The sequence below is a fragment of the Tricharina praecox genome (genome assembly GCF_024521635.1).
Source record: "Tricharina praecox strain CBS 144465 chromosome Unknown BZA05scaffold_31, whole genome shotgun sequence".
Classification (NCBI taxonomy): domain Eukaryota; kingdom Fungi; phylum Ascomycota; class Pezizomycetes; order Pezizales; family Pyronemataceae; genus Tricharina; species Tricharina praecox.
This window is the reverse complement of record NW_026250433.1, coordinates 144,888-160,269: the sequence shown is the minus strand read 5'-3', so window position 1 is coordinate 160,269 and position 15,382 is coordinate 144,888. Positions and strand designations below refer to the sequence as shown.

The 15,382-nt window shown below is 54.5% G+C and overlaps 2 protein-coding genes across 2 annotated transcripts; one reads left to right on the top strand and one right to left on the bottom strand.

Moving 5' to 3' along the window:
- Window positions 1–9,122: 9,122 nt before the first annotated feature.
- Window positions 9,123–11,374, top strand: BZA05DRAFT_175785 (uncharacterized protein). The gene is made up of 3 exons (XM_051479253.1): window positions 9,123–9,725; window positions 9,773–11,171; window positions 11,232–11,374. Exons 1-3 carry the CDS (start codon window positions 9,214–9,216, stop codon window positions 11,304–11,306), a joined length of 1,986 nt encoding a protein of 661 aa, XP_051335763.1. The 5' UTR covers window positions 9,123–9,213; the 3' UTR covers window positions 11,307–11,374.
- Window positions 11,375–13,067: 1,693 nt separating this feature from the next.
- BZA05DRAFT_358841 (thioredoxin-like protein) lies at window positions 13,068–14,113 on the bottom strand. The gene is made up of 3 exons (XM_051481454.1): window positions 13,812–14,113; window positions 13,489–13,750; window positions 13,068–13,385 (listed from the first exon to the last, which is right to left on the bottom strand). The coding sequence occupies exons 1-3, from the start codon at window positions 13,845–13,847 to the stop codon at window positions 13,219–13,221; spliced, it is 465 nt and encodes a 154-aa protein (XP_051335762.1). The 5' UTR covers window positions 13,848–14,113; the 3' UTR covers window positions 13,068–13,218.
- Window positions 14,114–15,382: the final 1,269 nt, after the last annotated feature.

The window sequence follows — 15,382 nt, the reverse complement described above, 5'->3', positions numbered from 1 at the left end:
TGAGCGCGACATGGTCGTCTCCGATCTTGTATCAATTGGACCGGGTCAGTACGCTGCTTTGCTACCGCCGGCGGCATGGAGTGTCACTACGCCTGTCGCCGAGAGCATGGCTGAGCCGCTGAGACGGCAGCGTGGTAGACCGAGGAAATCGGAGGCTGTCAGCTCTGCGGAAGACGAGAACGACTTCAATGTTGTCGACGACGAGGCTGTCGCCGCGGAGAAGCAAAAGAGCACGCAGCGGAGAAGAGAGGCCTATCTCTGTCGCAAGAAGGAAGAGAATGAAGCCCGTGCTCAGTTCCTTGCCTCGCGGGAGCAAGAGGAGCTGGAAAAACTGGCCAGGAGGGAATCGATCACGGAGAGTACCCCGCAGGGCAGTGCAAGGTGGCCGAGGAACCGGGTTATGAACAAGGAGATCCTCGATGTATTGCGCCAGCAAGACGAATTACACATTGAGCCGGTAACGGGGGAGGAGAAGCGCGCTCGTGAAGCCAGGCAGGGAGAGCAGCGGATAGCGCGCGCGGCTAAAGCTGAGGAGGAACGTGCTCGGTGTGCTGCTGAAGCAGAAGCCGAACGTGCCCGCCGAGAGGCTGAAGTAGAGGTAGTCCGTGTTCAGCGGCAGGAAGAAGTAGCTGCACGGAGAGCGGCGGAACTGGAGCGTCAACGTGTTAGGGTTGAGGAGAAGGCACTCCGCAAAGCTGCGAGAAAAGCTGAACGCGCCAAACTTCGGGCTGAAGAAAAGGATCGACGCAGACAAGTGGCAGATCGCCATACGAAGCTGGCTACCATCGGCGCTATCAGCTACGACGACGTCGAGGAGTACGTTTCTTCATCGTCCAGCGAAGAGGAAGACGACAGCAGTGAAGAAAGCGGGCAAGAGATTTTGGATTACATGGAATACAATGACGAGCTGGAATCTGCACGGAGCTTGATTCCCCACAACTGGCCATGGGCAGTCATTATTGACCCACTTCCACACGCCGACGTGAGGGATGCGTACGAACGTTTCCCGGAACCTGTCAGCACCCCGCCCCTCACGGCTGGCCTAGCCAACCACAGCACTCCACCTGTCAAGCGTGGCCGCGGTCGTCCAAAAAAGCACCCTCTCCCGGGCACTCCCGGCTATACCCCCAAGCCCAGCCATGGTTCAAGTACATTGAGCAGCTCGAAGCCAGTCTCACAAAAAAGAAAAACGGATTGGTCGTCCAAACGCGAATCCACATTCAGGGCCACCGTGGGTCAAATTCCGCCGATGATACAAAGGGACCGCAGAAAAAGCGCCGTTGTCGCTGCCGCCGGCATCAAGCACTCCCTCGAGGATGAAGACGTCAAGGAAAGGAAGGTCAAACAGAAGAAGGTGATTCGTAAGAAAGTCGAGGTTAAGCCTGGTCTCTGGGGCTTAATTGAGATCACCGACAGCGAGGGCGAGGGCGAGCCCGACGAGAATGATGCCGATGCTGAGGAAGATGATATCGTGGAGGATCTTGATCGGCCAAAGCCGCAACGCCAGAGTGAGCCCGAGCCGGAGCCGGAGTCCGAGACGATCGATCAGTACACTATGGAGCTGGACCTCATTGGACTTACCCCCGAGGAGGCGAGTACCTACAGGGAGCGGTCTCGCAGACAGCCGTGGTTCTAAACTACGGGCCACTAATCGGTGGGCTCGACTACTACTTGGCCGGCCAGACTTGACATTGCAATAAGATCCGTGACTTGTTTGTTTTTTCCATCATTTTCGTTCGTTCGTTCGTTCTTTGATTTGTGTGTGCGGGTGTTACTTTTTTTTTTGAGAAGGGTTCCTCAAATGTCGGATGTTTCGTGTGTTGCTGCTTTTTTTTCCCTTTTTTCTTCTTTTCAATTTACCCACTTGTGCACAGCGGGGGACGTTTATTGATTCATTTCATTACGGGTATGATATATGTTACTTTTTCGGAGAGAATGCAAACTAGTATGTACGTGAACGGGCTATTCATGCTCACACTTTCTCACTCGCGTGAGGCCATCGGATACAAACTTTGGTGGGTGTGACTGTGTTGATCTCGTCGGGATGGGCCGTGAGCAAGCAATGATTTACATAGCAAAAAGCAAAACGGTGTTGATCTCGGGGCTGGTGTGTAGCGAGGTTCTCACCTCGGTCTGTCAGGGCAGGCAGGAAAGGCCGGAAAGGCAGGAAAGGCATCTTTGGTGCGTTTGCTGTAGTATTGAAAGGCTGCATGCGGGATAAAATAACGACCCCTCCCATCCCGTCTTGATCTCTGTCAGCTGGAATTACCCTGCGCAGGAACAGTTTCCATGCCCGCATGCGCTGATTGCTCGGGCGACTGTCGGTGTGGAGGGAGGCATCTCTCTGCAGCTTCGTCGGTTGGTGCGGGGGGTGTGGCCCCATCCGCTCCCGTATCGGCGGTGGAGGTGTCGGAGGTGTCGGGAGTGGTGGAGATGGAGGAGATGGAGGAGATGGCAGCGGCTGCCATGTTTAGCCGGAACTAGGCGTTTGCAGCTCGGAGTTCCCGGTTCTCATCCGTGAGCTCGTCGCATCCATTGGGGCCCTACGGCCCTTCGCCGAGTGTTGCATATCTCGCACCGCCGATGTGGGCTGTCGGCTCTTACTGATTGCTACCGGGAATACCGGGGATATATCGGAAGCTGTCGCACGGGCTGCGAAAGGCGAGGCCGGAACTTCACGATCAGCGGTCTATCCATCCATCCTATTGACCGCCACTGGCTGCCTTTCTTCTAGATTTCCAACAGCTATTCTTAAGAACACACAACGCCACGTCGCTGGATGGAACTCTGGTTATGCCGTCCTCTCAGCTGGGCCGAAAGTCTTGGCGCCTGATTACTTTTCGGTATTCTCTCATTCACCTGAGATCGGGAAAGCTATGGCGGATCAGGGTGCATGATGGACGGTGTTTGCAGATTGTCAATCGTCCGCCTAGTACCTACTACCTAGTAGAGGCCAGACCGGGCGTCGCAATGAACGGCATGGTCCGTCGTCGACCGAAGCCATAGTAGACTAGGTGTCGGCATGTGTCCCCCCAATCGTCGGACGGCCATCTTGCGGGCCTGCGAGTCTCCTCCGCTGGCTATTAATAACAGCGACCAGGTTCGCCGGATACGAAGACAACGCACCGCCGTTGCGGTTTTCGGAGCCGTATTATTCGTTCGTCACTGATTTTGCCCCGCCAGGACTCGGGGCGATCATTCCTTCGTTCTCGGCGCCGGAAAGTATCCGCTCGCGGCTCGCCCCATGTCACGAACCCGCTTCCAAAGAATCGAGGCATCGGTAGGGTGGCACCTGTAGTCCTTGGAAGGCGGACGCTGGAACTGGGCATCTACTGTAGTAGCGCCCTCTGTTTATTACTCCAAGAGGAAACGCGGTCTCTCGTCACGTGCTTATTGGTTCCGAGTTGGAGGTTGGAGGTTGGCGGTTGGCGGCACGACCCAAGTTTCCAACTGTTTCATTAACCGCATGCCACAGGCAACATTTTGTTTTTTTGTTTGCTTCTACATTCCACGGATAACCGGAGCTACATGCCAAAAAATTATCCCCAGACAAAATCACCCCAACTATTTAATGAGCGACTCTTAGTCTAGGTAGTCGAAGCAGCCGGATAACTATCAGGTCGTCGCGCCCAGGAAGAGGCAACGACAATTCTCCATTGGCAGACGAACCACCGGAACAGAGGCAGTCAGGTCGGACATAAGTATGATTTCCTGGTTGTCTGTCTGTTTGTTATGATCTTGTCCGAACTGGCAGATGCATCCCGTTCCTACGGCAACATGTTACATGTGCAGAAAGAAGTTTTTGTTTTTATAGTGGTGGGGGGGGGGGGGGGGGGGGGGGGGGTTGGTGGGGGGAGGGAATATCAATGCTCAATCCAGTATATTGGCCACCGCCCCCACCGCCGACTGTTACACATGCGAAACGAGCACTGTAGATCCCGAGCGACTGCAGATCTCTAGATAGCATGAGCACGACGTTCGTGACTCATGAGAAAAACGATCGACGGCGGAGGGGTTTCTCGAATCTCGGGCAACACCAACACGATTCCGGGATAGAGACGGGGGAGAAACACCGGGACTCGGAATGGGTACATCTTATCCTCTTTCGAAACGGAAGCCAAAAAGTTGGATAACCTGTCTTCGCTTTTTACGAAGTTGTTATTGTTGTTGGTGTGGGTGGGGCTGCGGGGTCGACCTCGCAAGTTCGCAAGTTCGCAAGCTGCAAGTTCGCAAGTTACAAGTTCGCAAGTTTGCAAATATCGAGTGCCGTGGCCGGAAATAACCCTTGAGACGAGGGGATGTTCAATCTAGGCGCCGTGGCCGGAAATAAACCCTCGATACCAGGGGGTGTTCAATCTAGCCGCAGCGTCTTCATGCTCTTTCGATAAACTCGGTGGGCCGAGTCAATGACTCAATGGATGAGGTGTGACCAGTCAATCCGTTTTTGTGTATTGTCTATGTTTGTAGAGTAGGTCGTGTGTGCACTCCCGAGGTCAGTCGGGACTCGGGACTCGGACGCATGGACTGTTTCGGGGGAAACTTCCTTTGGGTTTCCTGTCGATGGTAGGTATTCATGGTGCCGTATGTATGTGGAATTTTCTCTCGACGTTTGTCGGTAGAGTAGAGTACAGCTGCTAGTTCTTGATAACCAGTCGGCTCAACCAAGTCGGAGCTACTGTATCTATACCACCAGTAGTGTCGATCTTCGGTGGGTTAAGCTAATATGATAGCAGAGTAAATGGTCTCGTGCACGGTTCTAAGAAAACCGTCTCGTTCGCAGTGGGGGTGGAGGTGGACGTGGAGGTGGAGGTGTGGAATTCATGCCTGGACTCTGGAGTCTGGAGAGGCTGGAGATCTTACAAACCGGTCACCGGTTACCGGTGCCGAGATGAGGGCCAAACCCTCGTGTGAATAGGCACGGTTCTTGCGAGGTAATGTTTTCGGTAAGGGGAAAAACCAACCGACCAGTCACCAGTTTCGACTCTCTGTGAATCCTGGAGCTTTGCTCGCTGTGCATATGGGTGACCATCGGGGTTCGGAAGCCTGAAGGGCGAGCGGACCGTCTTATGGGGGGGCTACTGGCTTGCAGCAGCCTGCAGGCGAATACTTCAACTTACCGCAATCGTCCTTCCAATTTCTAGATATATTCCGTGTCCCGTCTCCGTCTCGGGTCGAGAAGGATTGCGGCCGTCAGCGGCTATTGCTATATCTAGCACAGTAGCACTATGGCGGATGCACCACTTGAGAGGCCCGTCTTGAATACAGCTGTTGGGATGTGACTCCGGTAAGTACTAAGAGGTGTCGTAACCGTCGTTTGCTGTGAATTACTCTCATAGCGGGGGAGGGGAGGAGAGGGGAAGGGACAGGAGTTGGTCATGAAGGAGTCAGAGGGCGTACCGGTTATTGATATAGGTGAGTAGTACTACAGCTCTGCATGAATGATGACCCCGCCTTGGACTCTGGACTTGCCTCGCACAGCAACTGCCAACTACATAGACGAGATGCCGGATTGTGGGGTCGTTATTGGCTGGGGGAGCCAGTGCGGGATTGGATTATTGGCGAGGCTGACCGCCTGTACCTTCAGGCTTCAGCAGCCAGTTAGGTATGGCCATTGGCCGGAGGCTTCGATTATTTTTGTCTGTCGGCCTGTCCGTCCATTCGCACAACCGTTCTCCGGCAGGCAGGCATCCTGATGAATGGAACCGACGACTGGGAAGCCTACAGCTGGCACTACTAGTAATGGCTGCTGGCGCAAGCAGCATCCTACGACTACTATCTGAATGTTTTACAGCTGCGGGGTAAGTGTCCTGGAGGAAAGGGTAGGGTTTAGCAAACCGACTTGTGGTATGTATGTCTTGACGACGACGAGAACGAGTCATTTCGCTACTATTGTATCATGGAAGGCTTCTCTTGAGACGGAATCCCATCCTCCAGACGTCCGTAGAGGTAGCTAACTTACTCCTTCCGCTCGCCCACCAAATACATCGCCAGACCGGTTTTTGAGACCCACCTTCTCAGCGAGTGTATCATCTGCCTTCGTGCCCGGAAAGTTGAGCTAGAGTGTAATCTTCTTACGCGGACTTTCCGCCGACGTGGCGGGGAAGAGCTGCTATTTCAATCTTCCCAGCATATTGCTCAGCGGAACACAGAAAGGGCCCGCATGAACGCCGATCAGTATCCAACTAGAGCAGTCTGCGGTTCGGCAGAGCTAGCTAGCTCGGTTGCTCTCTGAAGTCTGCAATCGGTGGCCAACCATGCGGCCAATCGGGATGCCGGAAGAATGTGTTTCATGTCGGTCGGATTACCAGCATCGCCTCTGCAGGAGAAAGAGGATGTAGATGAAGTGCGGACAGTGAAGCGGTGTGCTTCTACGCACAGATGTCCCGACACCGCGGAGGCAGGGTTGGCTCTGGCGACCTGAATTCGAACGGCGGCTCCGGAAACCGGAGTGGCTGCTGGGTTTGTTGGGTTGCCTATTTAGGTAGCGTCCAACAACTGTACCCCGAGTCATGATGTGCCGAACGCGTCGATTTCCGTGAGGAGCGAGGCAGTCGCACCACCACCACCACAATCACCACCACCAGGCGCCCACTACCAGCACCCACCAACATCGAAGAAGACGGCCGAGGAATCGGATCACGATCCCCAGCACTGTGCGATGAAGAGTACCGAACTCCATCGACGACCTTCGGGCGTTTATCCATGATCCGTCCGACCGACGAGCGACGCGAGACCAATACCGACGGCGGTCCGGGCGGGAATTGAAGAAAAAAAAGAGATCGATGGCCTTTGGCATGTTGGCTTCGAGCAGGGGAAAGACCAGTTGGAGGCGGGCGGTAGGAACGAGAGAGAGCGCGGGCAGGCAGAGTAAGGAGAAGATGGAGGAGAAGAGGGGAAGGAAGAAGATTCCACCCCTTTCTATCTCTTCTCCCAGGCTGTAGCCTTCCACCACCCCCTCCCCCCAACACCCCCGGCCGGCTTAGTCAACTTAGGGCAGACCCGTTCGTAGCCCATACGTGGGTGTCGTCGTCGCGCGTGTGGACCTGGCAACTCCCCTCCCCTCCCAAATTCCATCCTCGCTGCACCCACGTCTCCGCTGCACCCACGTCTCCGCCACATCCCCTCTTCTCCTATCTTCCTTCTCTTCGTTCTCCACCTCCCCCTCTCCTGCTCCCCCGCAACCACAGCCTTCCCTCTGTTGTTTCCCTAACACACAAATATCTTCACGGATATTTCCCACGAACTCTTCGTGCCCGTCCATTGCTTCCTTCCTTCCCACTCCTCCCTCCCCTACCCCCCTAGATGCCTATTTGGGCTGTCGGTGGAAATCCGGAGATCACACCCCCCACTGCGCCATCCTCGCATCTTAGGCTCCGACACGGTTCGGCTGCGTAGCAACATAGCTATCACGACAACCCGGGCTTGTCCTGCCGTCTCACCGGTCCGATAGCGACAGCGGCAGCCAAGAACAATCGAGACGTAACATGTCCCGCAGCGAGTGGAAGCTGAAATCGACGGCAAGCTCCGCCAAGGACCACAATTCACCATACGGTCGGAATAATGGCATTGACACTCCAGCGGCAAGTGACCTTTTCGTTTCTCCTCCCTTCCGCAGCGACTGCGGCTGCCGGAACCCTTGCAAGCCCAACAGCAAATCCCGCCCTCCCGGTTGACCTTGGCCGTCAAAATTTTAAGGGCACAAATTACGTTGTCTGTTTGAATAGCGAATTTGGGGGGGCTTCGGAGATGAACCCAGCCTGCACTTGTCGACAATGATGAAACATTTGGTAAAAGGTCTGACTGCCTATTATGCCGACTCGCCACGCTGTGTACGCTACACGAATCTCTTGCTGGAATTCTCTCTCTCGACCTTTAATCCCTCTATCTCTCAGACCTCTCTTGCCAGGTTAACTCCCGATGCGCTCCTGCTGGTCGAATAGGACCGACCGTCATACTCCCCTACCCTCCGAACTCTTCCTTCTGAGATTAATAGAATGCAAGACGGTGGGTTATGAGTTATGAAACATCGAGTTCCCACTTTATTGGAGCCACAATCTCTTTGGGAATCCGTTCGATATATCCGCCTCCGAGAACGAGTAGCAGCCTTGCCACTGTGGAAGTTGCCTTGCAGTTGCTGCTGAGAATATAACCCGATGGCCTGGTTGCGAAGTTCGGTGGCATTCGTGGTATACGAATGGTTGACCAATAAATTCTACGATTGCGGCCATAAGGCAGTGGCAGACAATGGCAATCGGCTCATAAGGGGAGTCGCAAGTTGATGGTCGGGTAGTAGTAATTGGATGCAGGTTATGGTTTCTGGCAAAGAGGACTTTGTGTGGCTGCAAGATCGGCTGGCTGGTTGGCTATTCGCAGAGTGAAGACTTTTGTTATGATCTGAAAATGACTTGTTGCTGCTGCTGTTTTGCCTTGTGAAATGATTCGCAGAACCGGCCCTCCGGTTTCCTGAACTGATGCTGATATTTTGGCTGCAATAGGAATACAGGAGGCTAAACCAGAACAACCACCAAGAATACAAATACCACCCTCAATTCAGCAAGGTGAACAGAATCTTGGGGATACTAGTTGGGGAAGACTCCAGCTTATCACGACAGTCGCAGCAGTCCAAGGGCCGACGGGAAAATGCATCCGCTACCAACGGCAATGGATCAGGCTATCAATCACCAAACGTGTCTCTTTCCCGCAATGGGGCTCGACGGACCGACAGAGCCCAAGACTCCAGTAGTGACTCTCGAGAACCCACAGTTTCCGAGCCGTCCAGTCTCGGCCATCCAGATAACAAAAGCTCCAGCGAGAGCTCTCGGTCCACAAACTCGCGTCGTACGTCCTTACCCACATCTACGAACAGGTGCGCGCAATGCAGTCAGGGGTATCTTATCGGTCACGCTCCGCGGGTGCTTCGGGAAAATGAGGGACTGTAAGTCTCGCTACGTCGCCTGATGTAGGGGGGAAACAATTGCTTACTCTAGCCGTAGGTCCAAACAATGGCCCTGCCGGGACTGCGCTACGTTGAACTCGAATGCGAACAGTGGCAGCACGAGGAATTCAGGAACTGGAACAGTACAGGAAAATCCAGAATCCGCAAACTCCGGATTACGCCGTACCTCTGGTAGACCCATAAGCTTCTCCCTAAAACGAGGGACCGCTGCTAGGCCTATAACCGTTCCTGATAGCCCTCGGGTCTCCTCTGGGAAGATGGGAGATACTTCACCGGTGGTGATTGATCTCACCGAAGAAGATGTGGAGTCCTCCAGCATGCCGCAGGCGTCAAAAACGGTGTCCCACCAGACAGCGATCACGGTTGCTCCAGTTGCACCAATGGCAATCAACCCGGGCCCATCAACGGAGAGGAGCCAACAGATTGTTGCGAGTGCTCCGGCCCAGCCTCCATCAACCCCCGCCGTCGCCGCTGCAACTCCACAACAGACCCCGAATCCGGTAGATGTGGTAGAGCAGCCTCTGAGCGATGCCTCCATGGAAATTGATTCTTCGAGACCCCCGTCTCCCGAAGAGCCAGCTGTACGAAGCGGTAATTCTTCACCTCCCTATAGCCCACCACCAGCGTTTCCGGAGGATCTGTCGATGCCACCTGTTGCAGTTACCAACGTTCAGGCACTCGACAGTGTATCTCATGTGATTTCGGTTTTGTCCGACCTGAACTGCATTTTCTGTAGCAAGAAATGGCACGAGACTACGGACCACACCTTGTGAGTTGGCAGCCACTACGATGAAGTGATCGTGCTAAATCTTGTAGTATTCCTCGCCAGACATCACCAGATCAGCCACCAAGTGAACCTCTGGCACCACCAACATTATTTGACGGTCAATCAACGCCATTGGGTGCAGGGTTGGCACGGTGGGGTCCTAAGCCGTCGCCTTCTCTGGCGATTCCGCCCAGGCCAAAGACTTGGGCTTCGCGTAGTGATACCACGCGGGCGACCAAAAGACCATCTGGTGAAGCTATAGAGCCACCGCCAATCAAGAGGGCTATGACAGCGGTAGATCTGGTGATGCAAAAATACAGCATGCAGCCAATTGCAAGAACCACATCAGCACCGGCCCCGATCCGATCACCACCTGCTGCTGCTACTACTAATGATACGTCAGCGGTGGACAAATCAGTCACCAGCCCGATTAGCCGGCGTTCTCTTTCCGGGCAAGAGAAGTTGCCAGGAAACACCAAACAGAAGCAGTTGTCGGTGGCGGCAAAACCCTCACCCCCAAGACTAGCCACCTCGGAGTGGCGGCCTGGGTGCAAGCTGCAGCCTGCGTCTTCTACCACTTCTCCCTTATCAGCTGTGAATAGTCAGTTTCCAGGACGGGTTGGTTCTACTCCAACATATATCGCCACGGGAAAAACCGCTCGAAAGTCTGCGCCAGCGAGCAAAGAGCCGCGGAGTGGGCCTGCGATGAAACGGGCTGGACGACTGGTGTATGCGCAGCCGAACCCGACGGACTCGGAAGATTCGGTTGATGAATTCACAGGTTTAAAGGACGAAAACGCCAGGTTAAAAGAGCAACTACGGCAACAAAAAGACTATACGAAGCGCCAGAGCGAATTGGCATCGCGCCAGAGGGCGAAAACTCGGGTGCTAGAGAGAGAGATCACCGAGCTCAAGAGAGATAAATGTGAGCGGGAGAACAAGTTCAACAGGCTACTCAAGTTATCTCCCACCGACGGGCACGTTCCGATGCGTACCATCATCGACACAATTGACCTTGCCCATCAGGCGGAGATCACGCTAGTTGCTCGTCGTCCTCCTTTGAAGAAGGAGATCTTCGCCGACGATGATTTCTTGGACAGCGCTTCTGACGAGGAGCCCTCGCCGAAGCCCGCACTACATTACAAGCCGAGGGAGATGAGCTGGAGAAAAACAAAGTACAGCGCACTGGACAAATCACGGCTGATGAAAGTCCATCTGCACCGTGAGCGTGAGCCTGTGCGACCACCGGTGCGTCGTGAGACCAACGCGGTAATGATCCATTATGACCCCGAAGAGCCTGCAACGGTCACCGACAGCTCGACACCGGTCACGTCGATCATCCGTTACCGGCACCCGGCGCCAAAAACCCTCGAAGAAATCTTTGGTCTTCCAGAGGAGCCAATCCCAGTGCTCAGGGATGGGACTTTGTGCTACAAATCTGGTGTCATTGTGAGTTTTCCTCCCCACGCTTTCCCTCTCTCGTGGGTCATGCCGCTGACGCCCAGTCAGAACCAACGTAGCCGCCTTCCAGACCGTAATGCGCCGTGCTTCAAAGTTTACGGCCCGAGGGATCTGCAGAGCTAAACTTGTCTCGCTCCAGACTTGTCGCACGGAACATCAGGGCTTGTTCCTTGGCCAATATCACTACCGCCGAAGAATTATCCGCAGCCAAAACCAAAGAATTGCGGATTTTCAAAGCACGACACGGCCAGTGCGAGATCAAGATCTACACATCAAGTCAACAACTTTCCCATTCCTTTTTCTCGGCGTTTGGCGACATCTTGCGGCTGGGATGCTATGATTTTTCTTTCTCTTTCTCCCGGTACATACTTTTACTGGCGCACATTCGGTGTAATGCATCATCAGCCCTTTTTCACCTCTTATTGCTGAGTGTTTCCTTCCTCTTTGATGATTTTTTTCTTTCACGTCAAGCGTGGGGGGGGGGCGTAGCGGTGGTTTTCTGCTTCGTACGATGGATTGCATATTTTTTTAGCACCTGCATACACGAAGTGGTGGTTGTGGCTTGTGGTTTGTTTGGTGTTGGGCTCTGTGGTTGATTTTGTAAAAATGACAGTGTTGCGGGTATTTACGGCTTGGGTGGGTGGAGTGGGGTACATAGTGGGATAGGATGGTTGATGGTTGATGGTTGATGTACATACCTATACCTAGAGGCCGGTTTAGAGGGCGAATGGTTGTTGATGTGCCGGAGTGGAGGGTGTGCTGGGGGTGCTGGGGGGAGCAATGAATCATGAATGCCGGTTGTCGTCGGCCGCGGCTCGCGAGGGATGTACATACGTTTCCTGTTCCTGTGTCGACTGACTGGAGAGTGTGATTGGGTGGGGTGAATGCGAATAGCTACTTGAATTGTTTGAAGCAAAGCTATTGGATCATGTTCTCAGCGTCGTTCTCTACTGTTCCAAGTTTCCACTGTTACAAGCTTCCGAGCGAAACCGAGTGAGACACAGTGCTCGGACACGATCCATCACGGTGGAAAGCCGAGTAACATATCATGATGCACTGCCCGCGCACGCGGAATCACTCGCGTTGTGTCTCCCTATCGCGGCTTGAGAAGTTGAGGTTACAGTATATGTAGTATAGTACCACTGGATGGCCCAAGAGCATACGGCCCGCTGGTACAGCAGCGTGGAGTCCTTCTGGTGGCGATCTGTATAGCTAGTAAACCCTGCTACCTCATCCGCATGCTGGCGGTTTAAGTACGTATACTGAGGATGACTGGGGATGGCATTACTATTGGTACTTCCTTCCGTCCAGCTCAGCGCGGCTCTGCGTTCCGGCAGGTGGTACTTGGTGCTTGGTGCTTAATTCTTGGTGCGGACTGGTCACTAAGGGCTCGGGCTGGTTGCTGAATGGGGGCTCGAGGTATCCACTATACATACGTGAATGGCTAGTGGTTTGGTTCCATTCCGTGCCAAACATATCCATCGAGGGTGAATGGCGCCTCCAAAGCTGTGCTTACTCGTTTGATTGAGTGTTGAGAGGGACTGAACATCATATGGCGACCTGGATGGTTGAGTGTTAAATGTGGCAGCTATAGTAGAGCTACTGAGACATCGAGGACGAGTGAGGACGAGTGTGTCTCGCCGACAGGTCTCGCCCAGCCGATGGAATCCGATGGAATGGTGTGGTCATATTGGACGAGCTATGCCTAGCAGAGTGACATAACGACCGTGTGATTGATAGAGGCTTGGAACAAACAGCATGTAGTTATCCGGAGCCCGGTCCGGGCATGCGCGACGCGTTGGATAAACCCGCTCAGCGCTCGCTCGCTCGACCTTAGGTATGAGGTAGGTATTTCAATGGCTCGAGTGTAGGGCAGCATTCCGTGGACCATGCAATTCCTCTAAGTGCGGTGTACGGTTTACACATCCCCACTCCACTCCACAGCAATCGATTCTTCCGATTCTTGATTCTTTTTTTGCTTGCTTGCATCCCCAACGCATCGCCCATGTGTATTGTGTGATTTTTACTTTTACTTCTATTTCTGCTCGCCCTCCTCCGGTGGGACCAGCACGCCCTCTTTCTCCAGCATCTCCGCCAGCTCGCCGCTCTGGTGCATCGCCACAAGGATGTCGCAGCCGCCCACGAACTCCTTGTTGATGTACAGCTGCGGGATCGTAGGCCAGTTCGCGAACTCCTTTATGCCTGCGCGCGGTTTCCTGCATCAGCCCCATCCCCATCCCCATCCCCATCCCCATCCCATCCCCATCCTCCTCCCTTCCTCTTCCCCACTAGGAGGGAGACTCACCCTGTCGCACCTCCTCATCCTCGAGCACATTGAACGCGCTGAACTTCTCGGGATCAACGCCCTGCAGTCCCAGGATCTGCACGGACGCGCGTGAGAACCCGCACTGCGGTGCTTCCGGAGTGCCCTTCATGAACAGCACCACCGGCGCCGTCGACAGCACGCCCTCGATCGTCCGCTTCGTGTCATCGCTCAGTCGGCGCAGCGCAACGTACACTGGCGGAGTGATCGGGGAGATGGTTGGCCGGAGGAGGGCGCGCGTTGTCTACACACGGGGGAGTTAACCGGAAGTTCGGGGGAGGGGAGGGGGAAAGGGCGGAACGAACCCGCGCGAGGAGAGTGGGGCGGAAGAGAGGTGTCATCTTTTTTTTTTGTTTCGTAGTGTAGGGTGTGGTGGTGCTTCAGTCGGGGCGGTGGTGGTGATGGTGGTGGTGGAGGGCGATGATAGCGGTGGTGGTGGCGATGACAGGTGTGGTTTTGGGTTCGGGTTTGGGTGCCAAAAGTTCTCGGCTCGGCTGGCTGGCCCATGACGAAAGTTTTGAGCCGCAATCCCCACGCCCCATGCCCCCAAGAACCTCTGCCCAATTGATCATCCACAATAACAAAGCAAAAAAAGTTAACGGTCGCGATAAACGAGAGCAAGCATCTCATCTATAGTATAGTATGACACCCAAACGTCTATAAACAGTGCTCTCATACATTTACCGGCCCACTTTACAGCTCGCAGAGTCGCAGCCCTGCAGTCTTCCAAACGCACCCGATCCCCACTCTTCTACAGTTCTGCTAGCATTTAGGCAAGCAGCAATCTCCAATCTGCAATTGACCAATCCGGTGACCGGAAATCGCCAGTTACGTACTCTACTCTAGCCTTCTCTCTTGAGCCCAAAGCCCATTTTTGAGCCTAGAGCCCAAAGCACCGGCTGCAAAAAGAAATTACTCCGCAATTCCGCAATCGAGATTTGAACGAAAGAAAGCTTCGTGGTCTGGTCTATTTTTGTTTTTCCCCCAGGCCCCCAACGGTCAACCCAGCCCTGGGCGACGAGCCGACGGGCCGGATGGGCTACCACCAGTTGGTAGGATAGGGACAGCCACAGTTCTTTACCCGCGTCCGCGCCCGGGCGACCTTTCGCTTCAGCCTTGGCCCTTGGATGGACACATACACCGGCGCAGCAGCAGCAGATTTGTTCACCGGCGAAACGTGTGTATGTATGTTTGTATGTACGGTACATTCTTTACCCAGCCCCCGTGACGCTCGCGTGATACCCCCCGTGACGTCCCCGTGACACCCTGAGCCCCCGAGCCCTCGTGACGCGCCGATCGCCGGGCGCCGGGCGGGAGTAGATGGTTTGAATTTGGAATGATCGCGCGAGGTGGGGTGGGGTCCGGCGGGAGGGAGGGAGGGCTCATCGTCGTCATCGACAGCGCCAGGGGGCGAGAGGGGACGGTGCCGTAGGTACATAGTAGAATCCTGAAACTCCCGGTACAGCGGAACGTTGGGTTTCGCAGTGCTTGAGGGGGAGGTCTATGTAAAATCTAAAACTGTCTGCTCCCTCGGGCTCGGAGCCGAGACCCTACATGTATGTACAATTGTACCATAGATTTGGCGAAAAGCGGGTGGGGCGGCACACTGCGCTGCACACTGCTGCAGACTGCACATGGCACTGACCCACAGTTAGGTGCCAGAGTGCGGGGAACCTTCAAAGTTCCAAGCGTGGGTTGGGTAACTTGGGTTGGGTAGGGGCTATTTATATCACCAACCCAACTGTACTCTAGAGCCTACCCTACGTACAGACGCAGCTGAAAAAGAAAAAAAACACAGTGCAAACCGCCGATATGGATGTGTATGCGGCATGTCTGTGGGACAGTTGGAACACGGCCGTCGAGACATCTCGAAACG